The sequence below is a fragment of the Lipophrys pholis genome, assembly GCF_963383615.2.
Source record: "Lipophrys pholis genome assembly, chromosome: 6".
NCBI lineage: Eukaryota > Metazoa > Chordata > Actinopteri > Blenniiformes > Blenniidae > Lipophrys > Lipophrys pholis.
In genome coordinates this window covers 24,316,897-24,337,716 of record NC_137629.1, presented here as the reverse complement: position 1 = coordinate 24,337,716, position 20,820 = coordinate 24,316,897, and the positions used below count along the sequence as shown (strand labels likewise).

General features: G+C 43.0%; 2 protein-coding genes across 2 annotated transcripts in view; both read left to right on the top strand.

Annotated features, from left to right (window-relative positions):
• Positions 1–10,336, top strand: part of LOC308110855 (A disintegrin and metalloproteinase with thrombospondin motifs 2-like) — a 122,712-nt gene extending 112,376 nt beyond the window's left edge. The window contains exons 13-22 of the mRNA XM_080465467.1: positions 644–777; positions 861–984; positions 1,503–1,583; positions 1,697–1,860; positions 1,994–2,150; positions 2,276–2,411; positions 2,579–2,786; positions 2,966–3,095; positions 3,705–3,791; positions 7,040–10,336. Of these exons, the coding sequence (XP_080321593.1) occupies positions 644–777; positions 861–984; positions 1,503–1,583; positions 1,697–1,860; positions 1,994–2,150; positions 2,276–2,411; positions 2,579–2,786; positions 2,966–3,095; positions 3,705–3,791; positions 7,040–9,192 (3,374 nt within the window). The 3' untranslated portion in view covers positions 9,193–10,336. The remainder of the gene's footprint in view (positions 1–643; positions 778–860; positions 985–1,502; positions 1,584–1,696; positions 1,861–1,993; positions 2,151–2,275; positions 2,412–2,578; positions 2,787–2,965; positions 3,096–3,704; positions 3,792–7,039) is intronic.
• Positions 10,337–18,713: 8,377 nt separating this feature from the next.
• Positions 18,714–20,820, top strand: LOC308111390 (uncharacterized protein). The gene is made up of 2 exons (XM_080466268.1): positions 18,714–18,917; positions 19,745–20,820. The coding sequence occupies exon 2, from the start codon at positions 19,747–19,749 to the stop codon at positions 20,497–20,499; it is 753 nt and encodes a 250-aa protein (XP_080322394.1). The 5' UTR covers positions 18,714–18,917; positions 19,745–19,746; the 3' UTR covers positions 20,500–20,820.

Sequence of the window (20,820 nt, the reverse complement as noted above, 5' to 3'; positions counted from 1 at the left end):
CAGAACTCTATTGAACAATACAAATCACCTGATTTGGAATTTTGCTGAGTTTTAATCTTTTAAAAATGTATTTTGGTATATTTTTGGAGTTGTGTGTCGCCTTCACCAGGCTGTCCTTACTCAAATGTCACAGTGAGCCGAGTGAGCTCTATGACAATATACGGCGGGGACACATGCGCCGATAATATGAATATCCTTGGCAAAGAAATGAATTGTTTGTGTGCATTCTCGGTTTATTGTGACAGAAATCAGCTTCTCCACCTCAAACGTTTGAGAAGCAGTGTGTCTGCCACCTGTTTATTAGTGTCAGAGCTCTGTAAGACAAGGTCTCTGGATTGTGGCCATTTGTAATAAACGTGATGAAGTGGGAGTGTTCATTCTCACTGGGACGATCTGCCAGGTTTTGTCTCTCGGGGCTCATAGACTTGTAGTGTGACTCACTCAGACAAACACAATGAGACACTGTTTAGCGCTGACTCATGGAGAGCTCATTCAGCAAATAAAAAAAAAAAAATGATAATAATCACGTTAGTTGTAAACATAAGAGCATCATGATGCCTCACGAGTGTGACAGTGACAGTCGTTTGAAAGAAAAGAAATAGTAGCCACCATTGTGAATGTGCTTTTGTGGTTTCTGTTCCAGCTAACAAACGCTGCCACCTGCATTGCCAGTCCAAGGAGACGCGCGACGTGGTCTTCATGCAGAGAATGGTCCAGGATGGCACACGCTGCTCATACAAAGACCCACACAGCGTGTGTGTGCGCGGGGAGTGTGCGGTGAGTTTCCAGGCCCCGCGAGCCGGACGACCGCATGTGCTCAGGTCGACATGTGGTGAACTTTCCATGTTGTCATTCCACAGAAAGTGGGCTGCGACGGTGTGGTGGGCTCCTCGAAGCAGGAAGATAAGTGTGGAGTGTGTGGAGGGGACAGCTCAAGCTGCAAAACCTTCAAAGACGTCATCTCACGCAACGCCAAGAAACAAGGTAAACAACACAGCAACGTTTACTGTAACTTATTTTCAAGTGAGAACAGACTTGATTTGGGCCCGTCAGTAAAGTGTCAATCTATCATTCTGGTAAACGCAGGAGAAATTGCAGGCCAGTGTCTGTTCTTGGAATATTGATTGCCTCTCCTCTTTGTTTTGGCATGTTTAAATAAACATCGCCCTCTAGAGGAGGCTGTGTAAAACTGGCCTGAAGCCTCAGACCAAGCTGAGCTGACATGTTTCCATGTGTGCATTGCCAAGAAGTTACGTCAAACCTCACTTTATGAGCTAATGTTATTATTGACCTCTTGATGTCAGGACACGCCGACATCACTACAGCAAAAATTCCTAGAATCTGATGGTTTTTGTAATAGTGACCAAAACTGTGCGAAGATTTGGGGTTGAGATGAACCAGAGGTCTTTAGAGGATTAGCTCAGAGTTTTTATCAGGAAACTGTAAAATGAGCTTTTGGGTTTTTTGGTCACAGCACAAACCAGATGTGTGTTTCATTACAGGTTTCCTGAAAGTTCTTGAAATTCCCAGAGGAGCACGACACTTACTGATCCAAGAGCTGAAAGCCACCTCACACAATCTGGGTATTTTAACTCTGTACTTTGTTTGGTTCGTAACATGTGTTTGTACTTTTTCCTGGTATTTACATTCATGTGTCGAACACATTTATTCAGTTTCCTTGTCTTCTTGTCGACAGCTGTCAAAAATGTGGCATCGGGACTGTTCTTCCTGAATGGGGAAAACAATTACCCAGAAACCTATTCAGTCATTGAAAAGGGCGTAGAGTGGGAATATGAGAATGACAATGACAAGGAGACCCTTCAGACCACCGGCCCTCTCAGACATGGAATCCTTATCATGGTAGGCTCTCAGACGACTATATAATTGCACTCCTACACAAGTATTTTCAAAATTACGCAGTGATTTATTTTTGTCTTAACTTATAGTCTCTTGTGCTCTAAACTAATTTTTCTGATGATCTGTCTTTTTACAGATGAAATTACATGGGGATGAGGATGTGAATTTGTCTTATAAGTACATGATGGATATGGACAGTGACTCAGCCATTCTGGACAACATGCTGGTTGAGGACAGTGCCTATGAGTGGGCCCCTAAGAGATGGTCCTACTGCTCCAAGCCTTGTGGTGGAGGTACAGTAAAGCAAGGGAGATGCTATGGGCAATGCCACTGTGTCTCTGAGGTCACCTGTCTTTCTTTAGCATGCTTACCATTATGTCTGTCGCCTTTGTTTAAATGCCCATCTCTTTTGATGTAGGGAAACAATACCTGCGATACGGCTGCAGAAGAAAGGTTGACAGCAAGATGGTTCATAAAAGCTACTGCAACAAATCCAACATAAAACCGCGGGGAGACACTCGAGACTGCAACCAGAAGCCCTGTCCTCCACCCATGTATGTGTGGACGCATGAATAACACTACCTGTCAAAATCCTATTTAGGAATGTCGCTAGTTGGGGTGGGGGTTAAACAGTGTTTGCATTCAAATGTCAACTCATTGCTGAAGTATTTTGAAAGCTTTCAAACGTTGTGTTTTTGTCTTTCCCCGTGATATCATCCAGCTGGGTGACTGGGGAGTGGCAGAACTGCAGCAAACCGTGTGGAAAGACGGGGCTGCAAATCCGCTCGGTCAGCTGTGTCCAGTTTTCAGATGACAATACCACACGTTCAATCCACAATAAACACTGCAGCGATGACCGTCCGGAAACCCGCAGGCCCTGCAACCGACACTCGTGCCCCACCCAGTGGAGGGTGGGACCATGGTCACAGGTAAATATTATGCTTCACATAGAAAGGAAATAGCGGTTGAGAAGTGAGGATCTTTGCAGAAAGAAATGCTTGGATTATGTGAAGTGTGTCAGATATTGGCAACTGTAACAACCTCTGAGACAACCATTGGTCCTCTGACAGTTTTTTCAACGCTGTGTGTACATGTTTTGTGGTTCCAGTGCTCAGTGTCATGTGGTAATGGGACCCAGCAGAGACAGGCACTGTGCCACGCCAGGGACAACACCATCGGCCTGTGTCTGGATAGTAAGCCAGACACCATCAGGGTTTGTCGCCTGGAACCATGTCCCAGTAAGTGTTGAGCGAGCTCGACCTCGTAAATAACCAGCCACATTTACATCAACTCATAAATGATGTCACATGATACACGTGAATATTTGAACTTAAGAAATCTGAAATGTTAAAAATGAAATTTAGGGCTTATGGAATAATATCTGACAGGAAACCAGCAGAAGTCTCTTCCCGGAGCTTAACAAGGAGCAAACAAATAAATATATTCTTTTAGATGCTGGGAGACAATGTGGAATATATTAACTTTTATGAGCTGTCAACTTTTACGAGGCCATTGGAACCAAGAAAATGAAATAATAGTAGAACAGTGGTGTGCGACCCAACGCCAAAGCAGGGTCCAATACACCCTGCGGGATGGTATTGCAAAGTGTAAGAACATACATTTCTAAGTAACCCACACTGTTTCAGCATGAATAGCAGACATCCCTCAAAACTGAACGATGATGCTGCAGTGAAAGCGAGCAAACTTTTTGGTAGTGAATTTACCGGCCTCAGATCCTTACTATAGCAAAGGTGCACGGATGACAAGAAAAAAAATTAAATAATTGAAAGAGCTATACCGCCCTGCCATCCAAACCAATCATTTCCTCTCTCCTTGTTACTCTGCAGAGGGCTCATCAGACCTCAACAAGAACGGCAACATCCTGATCCAGTGGATGCCTCGCCCCAAACACGGCTACCCCAAGATGTCCTCACGTAAACCCTCCCTCTATAGTTCCCAGCCTGGCCTCCACAGCGGCAGCCACAGCTACATGTCTGTCCTCTGCTGGGCCCTGCCCATCTCTGTCCTCCTGTCTCTGCAGGGCCGGCCCCGGCTGGCCCCCTGACCCACCCCTCCCCCACGCCCCGTGCCTGTGCCCGCGCCCGTGAGCGAGCGGCAAAGCTTTCGCTTCTCTTTTGGGGGGGATGTTGTCTCTCTCTCTCTCTGTGTCTGAGACGGCTTGGACTGGGGGAGGTCTCTGGCTCCTGTGTGTGCTAGTTGGTTCTCTCTTGCTCTGTCTCTCTCTCTCTCTCTCTCTCTCTCTATCTCTCTCTCTATCTCTCTCTCTCTCTCTCTCTCTCCTTTGTGGAGCATTGTGTTGTAACCGCTGGCCAGTCGAATTTTCAAAAGATCAACAAAATATTTAATGTGAAAAGGATTCGAAGTGGCGAGGCAAACAGGTTTTCAACGGCATCTCCTGAGACGTGTCGGAAGAGTCGTCCATGTGCGAGGGACCCCCTCAGCATTTGGCGGCCATGTTTTGCGCGAGCTAGCTGCGCGTTGTCATGGGTTACCACTCCTGAGACGCAGCTGCGCTTTTTTCTTTCTGTAGCGCATTGTCAATGTGGGGAGAAACAGATGTGAAAATAAACAGAAAAGGTATATAAATATCTATATAGAAAAAAAATATTTATAAAAAATATGAAAGCTTTATTGTGAATGTGATCTGAGGACATCTTTACTAAAGTGCTCATCTGACATCCTGGTTCCATTCGGGGATGAGAACGGCGTCTCATTCTACGTTCCACTCTCAGATTGACAGGAACTCAGCACAGGAACAGGAAGTGACATGAGTAAACCTTTTGATTTTGGGGGGAGGGAAGTGTGAGGTGAAGAATCTTGAAGTTATGGTTAATAAAAAAAAAATTAAATAAAAATTATTTAAAAAGAACAAAAAAAAAAAAAACAGGGTAGTCTGACCACTTGAGGTTGCTTCCCATTTCACCTCATCATCAGCCATCCTCTTTGACTGTTATACAAAAGTTCAATAAATGCAGCTTATTTGTGCTTGCAGACTTCAAACAAATACATCTATAAATATATTTGTATTTATATATACCTATAAATCTAAATCTATATGAGTAACAATAATATTAATAATGTTTTACCATGAATAAGCTGTAGCTTATTTGCCTAAAACCTTTGGACTGCTATTGATCGCTTAGATCCTTGACTGTTATGTGTATTTTTTTATTGATTTTACATGAATACAGATGAATATTTAATAAAGGTAAAGTGGGGGGAAGGGGTTAGACCTATATTATGCAGGACTTGGTCAGTTAGTTGCCTCTCCATTCTCTCAGATGGATCAGTGGTTTACCGTCGCTTCTTGTTTTCTTTCAGGATTGGATCACGTTTTGTCATGCACATTTGCATCTATCTGTGTGTGCATGTGTGTGAGTATGCCGGTTGCATCTGTGCGTTCACATATATATGTGTGTGTCAAGGGATGTGTGTCTTGCATGTGTGCAAAGTCAAACAACACCAGTCTTGTTGGTCACAGCGTGTGTGCGAGTGTGTTTGTGTGCGTCATCATTTGGGCTTTTACACATTGCTACCAGATACAGAAATACCTCATAAACTTTGATTTGAGAGCGTCTGATGATCGCATTTTATTTTGATGAACATTAACCACATGAACAATGCCTTATCTTGGATTGAATGTAATGGCATTTATCTGTGAAAGAGATGGCTTTACTCATTCAAAGTTTCACTCAGAATAGAGGCAGCTTCAAACCAACTCAACAAACTCACACCCGCCAACCATCAAACCTACCAAGGTGATGTTGGGCCAATGTCCGACTACTGGGAAGGGTTTACAAAGGGCCTAGGGTATTGACACATATGGCATCTAGAAAAAAAAAAAAAGAAAAGAAAAAAAAGACACTTCAGACTTGTCATTGTATTGTGATCACATATTTCTGTTGTGACTATGTAGCGAGCTATCCAAGGTTTCCTTCTGCTGGAGTTGGACTGTATGAGACCAAGCCAGACCTAGCAGTGCGATACTGTATATAACATTGGTGTTGACTGTATTTAATAATGTTCATGACTGTTATCTTCTTCTATAATATTCTATACTATGGGTAACTGTTTTGTGGCTTCACTGGCCTGCTGCGTGGGGCTGGCTAACGTTTGGCTAACGTTGAAGAAACATTTCAGATGGACTACGTGCACTGCGTCTATATGCACTTTGATTTATCAGGGAAATTTTATTAATGTTTTGTAAATGTTTCATATGACACTTAATGTGCCATTCCAGTTTTTACATCATCATGGAAATTCTGTATTTTATTTAAACAGCAAACATCATTTATGTACTTCATGGGTTTTCTTTTCTTTTCTTTTTTTCAATCGATAAACAGATTGACTGGTTGATTTCCAAGTAATCAAGTGTTTTACCAAAGTGACTGTGAACTTGTAACTTTCGATACAGTTGAATTATTTTTCTTAAGAAAAAAAAATATCTATATATTGAGCAGGGGGTGGGAGGGCGTACATCTCATTGTTTCAGTTCTTGTCATTCTCAACAGCAAAGTTGTATCAATAAAAATGTTTTAAAAAGTGTGATATTTCTCTTACCAGGAATGTTCACTGGTTAGATTCACGGTGAGAGAAAAGGTGACAATGTCAGACGTCGTTATTTTAACCTGGCATGGGACAAAAAAGGGTACAAGTCAAATGGTGGAGTTTAAATCCTTCACTGAAACACGATGCGCACATGAGGCAATGCAACAAAGGGCTCAACATAAGATAAAATTAGATGTTTCAAATGAAGCGTTTCAACCTTTGCTACACAAGACTGGCGACCCTTCTTTTTCCATTTCAGTTGCTCTGGACTAATCTCATGACTGCTCTTGATGTTTGGGTTTTTCCTCTTCTTTCCTGCATCCTCTGCTCATGATCTGGCTTTACTACTGAACTTTGTACGGTGTGAAGCAAACACAACCACTCTCTATGTATAGGTTAACACAAACATTAATGCCAACTGAAGAGTGATAATTCTTATATTTCCCAGCACACACACACACACACACACACACACACACACACACACACACACACACACACACACACACACACACACACACACACACACACACACACACACACACACACACACTCTTCACTGTCACTACTCCTGGCTGTGCAAAGTCTCAGCTCTCTGTTCTCTCCTTCGCAGGCCAGCGTTGTCATGGAGACCGGTCTGTGTTATGTCGCATGGATGTTGTGAAGCGCTACTGCTCTCTACCGGAGTACCATCGCATATGCTGCAAGTCCTGCAGCAATGTCACCCTTGCAGGACCCATGCCCAACTCTACCTCCAATTCTACGTCTGTAGCGTCAATCAAGCCCACGCTCAGAGCTCCTCCACCCACCAGCATCCTGAACCATGGCTTCACCCCCCTCCAACCCATCAAACCTGCCATCACCACCACCACCACGTCCTCGTCTGACATCAGTTTCTGGTCCACAACTCATCCTGTTGCTTTTACAACCTCTCATTCCATTCCCATGCTGCTTACTACCTCAGGAGCGTCTACCATCCATCCACCAGCGACCGCCAGCGCTTCTGTCCTCCCCACAGCCTCTTCCATGACCGTCGCCATTGTCTCCACAACCTCCCCCAGTGTTAGTGCTCATCCCATGCCTCTGCCTGCTCCAGATGTAGAGCAAAGCATAGATCTACAGGTAGAGAGCACTGCAAAGACTCTAACAACATCTGGTTTTGTAACTAGCACTGTCCTTATTGCACCAACTAATTCACCAAAGACAAGTCCAGCGGAAAATAGTACGAAAACAGACGTCCTGATAATGTCAAAACCTAAAAAGAACATCCTGCAAAAGAAAACACCGAAAAAGGTTAATCCACCGAAGATTAATCCAAAAAAGAATACAGCACTAGACAGTATGCCAGGAAAAAATATTACAGCAAAAGTAAATTCCAAAAAGAAAACAAGCTCCGTGCTGAAAAAGGCTACCTTACCAAACACGCAAACACCCAAAAAAGGTACCCCTGCAAAATCTATGCCCAAAAAGACAGTTTCTGCAAAGATTACTTCTAAAAAGACTACTCCAGCAAAGACTCCTCTGAAAAAGACAATTATAGAAAAGATTACACTAAAAAAGTCCCCTCCAAAAAAGACTACTCCCAAAAAGACCATTGTTAAAAAGACTACTCCCAAAAAGACAGTTGTTGAAAAGACAATTGTTGAAAAGACTACTCCCAAAAAATCTACTTCAGCAAAAAACATTTCAAAATCCACAACTCAAGTAAAGGTTAATCCAAAAAAGCCTCCTCTGAAAAAGACCTCTCCAGAAAACATCAATAAAGATTCCTCTAAAAAGGAGGTCCCACCAAAGACCAAAGTCACAAAGCAACCTCAACTGAAGAAAAACGTCCAGAAGACACCCCAACCCAAAAAAGTTTTAGATCCACAGGCCAAAGCCAATGAGAAAAAATCCAACATAAAAAAGACTATTTCTAAACAGAAAACACCCAAACTGCCGAATAATTTCACTCCATCTGCGACTCCCTATGCAGACACACAACCTGTAGGAGAGCATGTTTCCTCCACTACACCCTCTAGCATCAGTCCATATGGTACAACAGTGAGCTTTCCAGAGTCAAGAATCAATGTGACGTATGTCAGTAACGGTGCGGTGGTTACAGGGGAGACTCCACTGTGGTACGAGGTCAGCACTTCCACTGATCCCATAACACCCTCTGAGGACCTTATCGTTGAGGACGCTACAATATCCAGTGGAACGACTCCGTATAGCGACGCCACTTTGACTGGCAGCGGAGATGTCACAGTGTCCAGTGGGGCTATTCTCAGTGGTGATGACAGCACGGTGTCTTACAGCAATGGGGGATCGGTCAGTGACACCATGGTCTTGGACGACAGCCTCACCCTGGTGATTCCCACCGTAAGTGAAGAAGACTTCACAGAGCTGGCCACCTCACCCTGGCTGGATCTGTCTGAGTACATCCCTGTGAACATCCCCACTCCCATATCCACCCCAGACCCGTCGACCCCTCACACACCTCCCACCACAATCACTCCAACTGCACAACCACTGGTCATCAATGCCACCGCCTCCGCTGCCGCCATGGATCCTCAACAGAGCACCGAGGAGAGCAGAAAGAACAACTCCATCGACGTCTTACACAGCCGGAGCGGCGGTGTGGACAACGACATCTCACAGAACAACCTGATCCCAAAGCGGCGGGTCAATCTCAGAGAAAGAACCAAGAACAAACGCATTCAGGAGCTTCTGGAGGAAAAGAGAAACTTTCTCCTCAGGATGAAGAGAGGCCACTCGGCACGATAGAAACCAGCCTTCTCATTTCTCTTATAGAGATGAACGTTTTCCCTCCGTTCGCCTGCTGACGTGCTTTCTGTCGAGCCTTTTCACAAACACAGAAAACTCCCCACCATATCACAATCAGGACCACTGCAGGGTGGGATCATCTTGGTCAAATGTTTGAACAGTTGTTTCAAATGAAAGAAAAAACCCCCCCAGAGTACAAACTGTTGCAGATTTGGAGCAAAATGACTCCCTTGTGTAAACGCAATAATGACGAACAGATGGATGGAGAGTGTACATCCAGGCCTGTTCAAAGTCCCTGATTTTATCCCCCTGAACCACCTGCCGTCTTGTTTGGGGATTAGGTGCTGATGTATATAAGAGATAATGTAGTTTGTAAAATGGTAATTTTCCTCATGGTGCTTATGGGGCAACAGAATTTGCCGCCGAGATTCCAGATCTCCATCCCATCGTTTTGTTCCAGCCCAGGACTGCAGCTTCCCCCAGACAGATAGGATTACCTCTCTGTTTCCTGATAACTGCTACCGTATGATCAAATTAAAGTGCTTCTTAAAGTAGCGAAGGCTCTCAATACACTACAAATACATATTGTATATTAGGAGCTATTTTGAGGCCAGAAAGCAATGTGCCCATGCCAGATGATCACAAAGGCATATTTTCATTTATTGCAGTGCCAAAGTTTACACTGGTTGAATTGTGTTGCCTTTTCCAAAAGCAAGGACTTTCCAAAGGTTTTTTAAATTTTTTTCTATCTCTCAGGAAGTTAAAAGAAAAACAAAAAAAACAAACAGTTTATAGTCTGTTGAGGGACATTGCTTGGCTTTGCTTTATTTTTGTTTTCCTGTTTTCATGGTCAGTCAAGGATGGTGCTTTTTTATTCAGTGTTGCTAACAGCAATGTCCCTCATGCATTCATTTAAATAGAAAAAACTATTAAAAATTTTTTTTTTAATTAACCAGCCTGTATATATTCATTGTATCCAAACCAAAGCTTTAAGGGCCAGTTTATTTCCTTTTTTTTTTTAAAGTTTTGTTTGTACATCTCTAACTTGCAGTGACTGCAAGAGCTCGTATTTCTGTACAATATCTGTACATATGAAATAGAAGGTAATGTTTAATATTTATTAAAGTTTAAGTGCCTGTGATATTTTGCAAATTGTCTGTGCTGTGTGGTTGTTATTATTGCGGCGACTCGTCACCCTGCTGGAGACCCAGACGAACTGATAGTAAAGCCGAGGTCCGCAGTGATGGAGTAGCAGTCATCTGACGCCGCTCATCTTTAATAGCAGTGACAGTCAGAGAGTGATATTACAAAGCATGCTTTCAACAGATAGAGTTATAAATAGTAAAAAAAAAAAAAAAAACTCTTCCTGCCGACTGCTCACAGGCTGCTTCTCTAGAAGCACGTTGCTCGTAAATATTTAAAGGGCAAACGTCCTTTAGTGCGCACACTGAAGGACACAGTCCACTGCTTCTGCAATGGACCATGAAGCTGAACCTCTCCACGTTTAGACTACTGACATGGCAGTGAAACGATTCCAGTCCATCCATCTTCTGCAGACGCTTCATCAAACCCAGAATGGCGAGGGTCGCTGTGGAAAGACCCCCCAGACAGGTCGCCAGTGCATCGGGGAGTAAACATGGAAGGACAGTCTGACACAAACAGTCACATTGATACCTTGATTTATAGTCACCAATTTACATCAAATGCCTTTTTGTGTGTGTGTGTGTGTGTGTGTGTGTGTGTGTGTGTGTGTGTGTGTGTGTGTGTGTGTGTGTGTGTGTGTGTGTGTGTGTGTGTGTGTGTGTGTGTGTGTGTGTGTGTGTGTGTGTGTGTGTGTGTGTGTGTGTGTGTGTGTGTGTATGGGAGGCAGAATACCTTGGAAAAAGCAGAAGTTCACAGAAAGGCCCCGATCACATTTGAAGCAGGGATATTTTCACTGTATGTCAGGCGCACCGGCACAATTAAAGCCAAGCCTGATCTGTACCCACTGCTTTTGTGCTTCTCTTTTCTTTTCTGACCCCGACGATCCTCCCAAAAGTATCTCCACTCCTTTCGCAGCAGTCGTTTGAGTTTCCACTGTGTCTGTCAACAGCATATTAGATTTTCCTGGTGATGCCTTCCAGCAGCACTGGGCAGTAAATTAACACTGCATGGTCACTAACAACGTCAGTTTAGATTTGCTGACTGAAAGAGACACAGAAAGCATGGGCTATTCTCAGAATCTCACAGGGGAAGCAAAAGACTGGAGTCTAAAGTTTCTATTCTCACAAGCTCAGACGCGGCCGTCTCGTGTTTAGGATGATGATGACGAAAAACTTGTGGACTTTCAGGTTAAATTCAGAGTTTGGATTGAAATGATGTAGAGATGATCAGAATCAGAGGAATGTGTTTTTGTTTCTGATTGTAGTTTCACTTCAGAGGTTTAAATACTGTCTTCCCTCACATCGAGAATATTTCCAGTTTGAGTCTGGGCTTGAGGTCTCTATTGGAGGAATTTGCGTATTCTTCAGTTTGCATGCGTCGGTTTTCTCCAGTTACTCTGATTTCCTCCCAACGTCCCAAAAAATTGCACTTGAGGTTAACCATTGTCTATAAATTGGCCGTGGGTGTTAATGTCAGTGTAGATTTAGTCTCTGTGATGGCCTGATGATCTGTTTAGAGCGTAACAGACTAAAAATACACTTCTTGAAAAGAGCCCAATGAGCAGTGCAGAAATTCTGCAGCCTCCAGCCTGCCTGTTTCCTCGGTGCGACTTTCTCGTGCTGTTTAGTTGCCCCTTGAGGTTGCCGGCACAGCGTCAACTGATCGGTTTGGTTGAGCATTGCTGCCCCCTGCTGTTGAGTTGTGGGTATGAACGTGGCATACTGACCGCCATTCCTGACCTCCACAGAGCAGCGCGTTCCCAGGGGGGCAACAGCGGCTACTTCTTTTGAAAAAAAAACTGTGGTTTAAGTCTTATGATCGGGGTTGTTCCGCTTTTAGACGTCACCCTGCTTCACACACCTGAATCTAATGATGATGTCATCATCGAGCTCGTGCAAAAGACCAATAACGAATCTCTAATTGCAATCAGGTGTGTTCCAACTTTAAGTGACGTAGAACCTGCAGGACGCCGGCCCACCAAGACCAACTCCAGACCCCTCTGGATCAGGAGTTTTTACCCTCACTGCCCATAAAAGAAAACTTCTGGAGGTAAATTCCAGCCTCGAGGCTGCATGTTTGACACCCCCGTTGACAGTTTGTCTTGTTCCAGTGTGACGTAAGCCACATGTTGATTTGCTGCGTTTGTTCAGTTTCCTGTGTGTTCTTTCCTTTGTGATTGAATTTGTCTTAGGTCACTTTTATTTTTGACTTGTGTCATTGTGACGCCCCGGGTGCTCTGGGAACAGTCATTATCGTTGGCAAGAAAAAAAGAAGAAAAAGCATGTTCCTGTTAACCTCGCTGCATAAGAGCTGACTCGCGTGTAATTTAAATAGATTCTTGACTAACATACAGCGATACAGTATTGTGAAGTTAAAAGCTTGGTGTTTTACAAATGACATACAGTTAGAAACAAAACTGTTAATAGTTATTTTTAAGAAAAGTAACAAAGGTTGCTGTTTTCTTTCAAACTATCCTTTAGTATGATATATGTCTTATCAATGTGCACAGTTATTATTATTATTATTATTATTATTGTAAGCTTTGTAATTGTGCTGTGGCTCCAACACTTTACACCTGGAATTATGCAGGTAGATTCTCTATCACCTGAATGTCAACGTAGGCGTGGTCAAGCTGCATGTTGCTTATTCTTAAAGATCTTTTATTATGCGAACATGAGGAATGTATTTCGTCATGTGAATGTATCTTGTTTATACTTCATCTGTAGTTACTTGGAATGAGCTTCAGTCCTCCATCGCCCTGAACAGGTTGGGGCGGAATCAGAAGATTGATGGATGATATTATTGTTAAATAGTGTTTAACTTCTGTCCTTGAAGTCACTTCTTCCCCTGCTTTCGTCAGACTTGCTGAAAAACGTGATTTTATTTTTTGCAACCACAAACGATAAAGTTTTGATCTATTCTGGAGGATCCAGTCAGGCTTATCATGAGATATTGCAGCCTTGTGCCTCTTTCTTTAACAGTTTACGTGTTCTTTCTTCTGACTGACTGTTTGTACTTCCACCGGACCTAATCAGGCCACAGGAGGAACTCCACAAAAACACATCTGCCTACACATGCAGAAGTGTTGTAATCTTCCTTGTCACTCTGTATTTTCATTATTTTATTATTATATATTTATTTTATCCTCAAGCCAACACAGAAAAAGTTTAGATTGGAGTGACATTTTACCAAGATTGTTATTGGTTAGTAAGGATGAACTTTGGTGCCAAAATCTAAAAGAAATTACTCCGATGCAGCCTGGTTATAGTGCATCCTTTGACCTCTAACCCACATTCTGTACGGATCTTCATGATTCCAGCCTCTTGTTTTTAAGTTAATCTAATGATAAATGCATCTTACCTATATGATGTTTTTTTTCCTCCTCGTCAACTCGTCTTAACTTAAACGATCAGTTTTGATTCAGGTCCGAGTCCAAATGATGGTTCAGGTGTCTCATTAGGCGCAATCTGTGTTGTATTCCTTCAGTGGAAGTGCGAAGTGGTGAAACAAAGAGATTGATAATGAACCTTTGCAATGAGATTAGTTAGTTGTGCGGTTGTTGGCAGATTTTGGCGGCGGCGTCATTATTCTGACCAAACATTTCAAAACAAAGCTTATAAAGTGCTTAGACAAAAAGCAGTAATGAAAAACCTACTGGCCCACAGTGCGGTGGGGCCAAACCCCGGAAAGCTTTGGAAATAATCAATAAATCTACATCTGAAGCAAAAACTGGAGTAACGTTACACCATCGGTGAGGATCAGTGTGAATCTGAGCTGTTGTCTTCTGGACAAGTGGAGTCATGAGATTTCACAGACAACGGGACGCTAAATACACCAATCCTGAGAAAAATGAGAGTGATGTATTTATTCCCTTAATGTTGAACGCGTGCCTGGAAATTAGATTTGTTTTTTTCCCAAAGAAACTCCAAACGGCTTGTTCTGAAGAAAACCATACCATTTTCTGAGGAAAATCCCCTCTGAGCCTTTTTGACAGGACGACGACGCCGCCATTTCCGAGAACCCTTCCTGCCTCGGTAGGCTGAGTGATGAAAATCAATGCCCACTCGCCTATCCTTCATGTCAAAATGTCCATCTCGCTCCATACGCTGGACACACTGCAGCTTTTATCCACCATAGAACATAAGCATCTTCCGATATCCATTTAATTGTTATTGAACCTATAAGTGGACAAGAACAACAAGTCCAAGACGGAGCGAAGCTGCACTTAGCAGGAGAGAACAGAAGCTTTTAACCCTACTTTTGCTGTTGCATTGAAAATATGTTTTCTGAAGTGACTTTGTTGTATTTGATGTAGTAGTTTTTGTATTTTTTTTTCAGAATACAAAGCTGCGATTGTCTACAACTGAGTGAAAATACTCCGTTTTATCACCACATTTTGCTGTAGGCCGAATAGGAGATGCAACATGAATGATTTAATGGTCGAGAAATTACGTTTTAGCAGAAGATGCTGACAAACCCCTGACGGATGGCACCACCTTCTACACCACTCTACCAAAGGCAGGGTCACGTCAGGTCACCAGTCCATCGCAGAGCAAACACACGCTCGCGTTCATACCCCGAGGCAACTTAAAAGTCATTAATTACCCTCAAATGCATTTGGTCGGTAAATAGCGACAGATACACAGTGAGGGTATGTAACCCCCCCCCCCCACGGAACAGCCAGGAATCAAAACCAGGGAAATTCTCATAGTGAGAAAACAACTTAAACACTGAGTAATCCGGCCAGCCAGTTCAAACAGAGCTCCGTATAACCGGCGCTGCAGTTTTGACCTTGTCGAAGGTTCCTTGTGAAAGGATGTTCATTCCAAACAATGTGCAACAGTCAAGTCATGGATATTACATCTGTTTATTTGTCCAGTCATTCTGTTGCCCTCGCTTATCAAGGGCAATAGTTGCAGGTGCTTGCACGCCAGAGCCGACTTTGTGCGACGGGCAGGGTACAACTTGAACAGTGTAAACATGCACAAAGTACATAAACAGCAGTCGGTACTCAAAGATTTACAAATAAAAACTGATTTCACAATGAGTGACCTGAGCAAATAGCTTGACAAAAGCAACTGAAAGAAAACCGCAAACCGTCACTTCTCCTGCAGGATGAACCTCTGCTGTCAGCGTGATCCTGATGGATTCATAGCTGACAGCCAAAACAAGACAGACACAGTTGTGACGAATACTCAAGCTGACAAAGTAGCATTTTTTATTTTTTTTCCTCCTGTTTTGACATGGAAGAGACAGAAAAATCAAATATCATTGCGATCGTCGGCAAAACGATCCCGTGCTTGTTGTCGTCCAACATATTTACTTGGACTATGATTTCACTGATGTTTTGCCTTGTGTTTGTCATTACGGGGAGACACGTTGAGTGCAGTGAGAGTGCAGTGCCCGAGAGTCTGTGCAGTCTAATTGAGACAAAGTCACGTGCCAGTGTGTGCATGCGTTTGCAGCCGTTGGTGTCTTTGAGGCAAATTTATATCCTTGTGACTAGTCCATTACAGATCCACAAAAAGCCAGGGATCTTTTTATAGACTGGATGCAAAAAAAGGGATGATTCATCTGGCTCATCGGGGGTCACGCTGCCACACACGCACACACACACACGCACACACTTCCCATGCTATCGCTGTGCAGCCGTTTCATCGATGTAATGCATTCCTTCGCTTCTCAGCCTGACATTAAGATGACTATCCAGCCTAATTCTAACCTGTTGGTAACCTTCCCTTTGCGCCCACATATATAGCCTCAGTATAAGTATATATATATATATATAAGTCCTCCCCTGTCACTTTATGTGGACTTACATGTGTAGTGGGTCCCCGAGTCTGTCAGCCCCCACACAAAAAAAAGAAGCTGTTTTGCTTTTTGAGGCTTTGCATTGACATATACGTTCATTTCCTGCAGACTTCCTTCAAATTAAGACATAACTACTTTAATACTTAGCCTAACCTCACTCTATTTCTGTGGCATGTCCCCATGGGTCAGTAGGACAGGGAAACACTACCACTTTGTAGTTCATAAGCGGGGAAACCGTTTCCTGACACAAAGAGGCAGATTGTTGTCTAAAGGGTCTGAAGCTGTTTACTGAATATTGGCATTGTTGTGAAAAATGCATTAACTCAAAAATATCTTGAAAATAAATGTCTAGAAATTGGATTTTTAGCACACAATGAAAGTGTGTTATAACAAATATTACCTCACCATACAAAGGTTGACTGTTGAGGTTCCTCCACTACTGAATTGAAAATAATTAGCTTTATAGGCATCCCTACGAAAGATATTTAACAAATATGTAAATTGGGTATTCACACTTTCTGGCAGTGGTATTTAAAAAGAAAAAAAAAAACGCACTGAAATTTAACATCTCATTTACAAAAAAAAAAAAAAAGGCTAATTTTTGAAAAATGTTTCACAGGGGTCGAGCCATTCGGAAGCATTGTGATTCGAATTTGATCCATTCATTCAGATCTCATGACTTTGGTTTCAAACGGTTAACTCTCTGAGTGTCGGCGCATGCTCACATGCTGGAACCTTTTTAAAACACATCAAGTGTTACATGGCCTCAAAACCACTACAAGACACTGGAAAAAAAACAAAAAAAACCAGCAATTGAACCCCCTGACAAAAGCTGGAGGAAAAAAGAATTTCTTTTGGCCACGTAAATCTCTTTGCATCTCCACAATATAAAGAACCGTCTGGCTGAAATGATTGTCGAAGGACTTTTGCTTGAAAAGAATTCTTTCACAAATTCAGTCCTCGTGGACGTCGATCACACCAAGCTGAAGCTTTATTGGAGGCCTCTGGGTCTTCATTCCTGTAAACTGCAGTTTACACAAACTTCAGAGAGCGAAGGAAATGTGTTTCCACATCGTGAGAAACTGCTGGTGAAAGATCAAGAGATTTGAACCACCTGAAGTACAGAAATGTCTAATGAGGTGTTGTAGTTTATTCCGATTACTATTTAGTTAAACATATGTTAGTCTTAAAGCTATCGCAATCCTCCTGATTCGAGCATGAAAGACGTCCAAATTTAATTAACATTTACAACAAGTGTGAAAATGACTACTTGCTTGCAGTTACTAACAAATTACTTTTATTAATTTTGAGTGAAATTTGCTAAGTTCCACATCAAGCGCTCAACTGCGCCCTCCCAAACTTGGTTTTGCACCAGCTCATGATGCATTTGAATTTATGAACTAATGACAACAAGAAGCGGCAACGAACAAGCTGGGTTTGGGAAAATCTATTTTGGATGCAGATTACATGAATAATGACCCTAATCTGGCTTGTTTGTCGCATTAGTGAAGTGTTGTAGGATGAACTGACAACAGTCTGAGTCGGAGAGAATAAAATGTACTGTGTGTAATCACAGAAGGTCTCTTTTATTAACAGTGAGGCAACTGCTAAGTAGTAAATGCTTTTAATTCTCGCACATTCAATACTTATGCTGGATTTTATAATCCTTATAATGCACTTTGCAGTGACGTGTTTTTTATTAATTCTGATACTGGGCTGGTTTTGAGGTAAGAATTTCAGGGTAGTGAATAAAATGTCTAATAGGTTTTAGTTTAGGATTAATGAAATGTCTTTTTTTTTTTTTTAAGTAGTGGTTAAATCTCAAAGCTCTGTTAATGCTAATGTTAGAATATTAGTGGCACAATGCGCTCAAAGCAGAAAATGCTGAGTAATTGGCTCATGGAAACTTCAGTAATTGTAACTGCGTCAGTCTCAGTAATCAGTTACCAGCATGTCAACAAGTTTTCCTCACCGACGCATCTTGCACAACGCTGCTCAAATATAATCCAATTGGTGATAGTGAAGCATTAAAGGTTCAGCCAACAACTGAGAAATGCATCTCCAGCGGGGGGTTGTTGATTCATGTGACTCATGTGCTCTATACGAGGCCTCTGCAACGTGTGGTATTACACACACACACACACAGAGAGAGTAAACGCGTGCAAAGCCCTCTCATGCGTGTCAGATTATTAACATAATACACTTTATCTGCTTTACATCTTGTACATGATTTAATTTCATGTTCATTGGAAGATTATTAAATTGGAGAGGTGGCTGTTTTCATTTTGAGGGAAATGTGTAGGTGGGGAAAAAAACAACCCCCCCCCCCCGTATTGATTTTTCCTTCAGTTTCACCCTGGTCTTTTTCTCAGCATCCCGTTTTTGTCTCAATATATCAAAGTCTTCTCTCTTTCGCCTTTCTTATTCTGCCTGTGTTTTCTTCCTCCATCCATACAGTCAGCCAGACACAGTGGTGGGGCTGAGGAAATGGATGGTGTGTCTATTTTTAGAAGCAGGGAAGGAGGGCAAGCCAAAAGTAAGCTAGGGAGAGGGGGAGCGAGAGAGAGGGAGGAGGAGGAGGAGGAGGGATATGAAGAGAAGATAAATCCGCCTCTGGTCAGAGACAGCTGAGGCTACGGAGAAGCAGCATCACTGGATGAAAACACAGGCTCGTAAAGAAGGCACACCGATGCAAGCTGATATTTGACATCACAAACGAAGGGATAAGAAGAAACAATCCAGTGAGACCAGCGAAGAGCATCTATAAGCAGGTGAGTTTGAGCAGAATATAAACCTCCCTTAATTACTGAAAATGCATGATGAGGAAATACACAGGGTTGCCTGTTTTGTGCTTCAGCCTCGGAGCTGCTGCATCCATTTTTAGTTGTATACTGAAGGTGTAGTCTAAATATAGCGATGGTTACACCTTGGAGAAGAAAAAAATGGGAGAGGCTGGCACTTTTGGTTTGGCTTGCACTATTTTTGGAACGGAGGTTGAGACAAAAATACACTGTGGGCTACAACTCGGGGTTATAACAATATGGGGTTGCATAAGAAAATACAGACTGACACATTCTGTGGCTTTACATGATTGAAATGGTATTTGAAATAGTCATGTATTTATGCAGCGTCTCGCTACTCCTCACTGGGATTGTTTGTATTTAGGGCTGTTCGCTCCGCCACTCCAAAGTAAGCAGAGCATGATGCCTGAAATGGAGAGTTAGAGGAAAGAAAGGAGGTTTCATAGGTGAAAGATGGTTTGGGGAGACCATTGTTAACATTATCCACATCAACTTTAAAGTATTAGTAGAAGAGACACTTTAACCTGATGATGTGCTGGAGAAGCATATACACGCAAACTGCTGTTCAACAAACAAGGTTTCATTAAGAGGATTGTTTATATTCATGGTAACTACTAAATCACAAGCGGGCAGATCCGCCGTCTTTAGAACAGCTGCTGGAACTGAACATCGTGAAATCTTTTATCTATGTTCCTACCAGGTTTTGAAGTTTGCAGAATCCATTTCAGTGTTTAAAAAAAAAAAAAAAGTTTTGTTCTGCTCACAATATGATCTCCTCCACCTTGTGTCCCTCCCAGATATGAGGCCACGGTCCAAACTGCCGTCCAAGAGAAGAATCACGCTGCCCACAATCCGAGAGGGCACAGAGGAGACGGTGAGGGATCTGAATGAAGCCAACGTGCTCCATAATCACAGCCAGGCAGTGTCATCAGAGGACTACCTCCTCTCCATCTGCCACCTGGCGCACCCCACCTTCGCCACTAGAGAGGTTTCTTCGGGAAACCTACACACACGTCACAGCGGTACGACATTATCCACCTCTGAGCTCAGCCTGGACAAAGAAGGGAGCGTCACAGATGTGCAACAGGAAGAGGGGAAAGACCCGAGAAGCACCCTGATGTTTGGCTCCTCTGACCCCCTGGAGTATCTTTATGGACACCACAGTTACCCCTCCACCCTGCCCGGTGGCACGAGGAAAGCATTCGTGGAGGGAAGGTTTGTCAGACAGCATGGCAGAGGACTGGAGAGTCAGGCTCGCGCCCGGGCCCACAGCATCCCCCGCGCCTCCAGTCCAGATTTCCCACGCCAACGCAAGAGCAGCTGCCCCGAGTTGCATACCAACACCGGCGCCACGGTTCAAAGTGTCTCCCCGATACGCGGCTCATCCAGGCCCGAGACCCAGAGGATCCGGTCAGCGGACACACAAGCAGAGGAGGAGAATCCAACAAGCATCAAACAATCCCTCATTTCCCAGTGGATCTCCGACTGCAGGCTGGCATGGAGGGAAGCGCGTATACGCGCCTGCATGCTGCCTGCCATTGCTGAGGTGTAAGGCGCAAACAGACAATCACTGTAACATTCCTTGAAAATATCCTAATCTTTATGTGTCCGTGCATGTGACATTAACATTAGGAGGCAGGGAGAAACAAAAAAATACACTTGAAAACATGCAAAAGCAAATTAATGTTATATCTGTGCTATTTACTCTTGCATCCTTTGTACTCTTGATGTATGCTGGTGAACATACAAATCTATGAAAATGAGCAGATCTGTGTCATCCCCTTTTATATTTTCCAGTGTTTTGTGAATTACTTTAAAAAAAAAAAAAAAAAAAAAACGACTAAATAAACCAATCTTTTTGATACTCTCAGCC

Bases quoted from the DNA above. Each gene is read 5' to 3' on its own strand.
- LOC308111390 (XM_080466268.1), top strand. From the start codon at position 19,747: ATGAGGCCACGGTCCAAACTGCCGTCCAAGAGAAGAATCACGCTGCCC.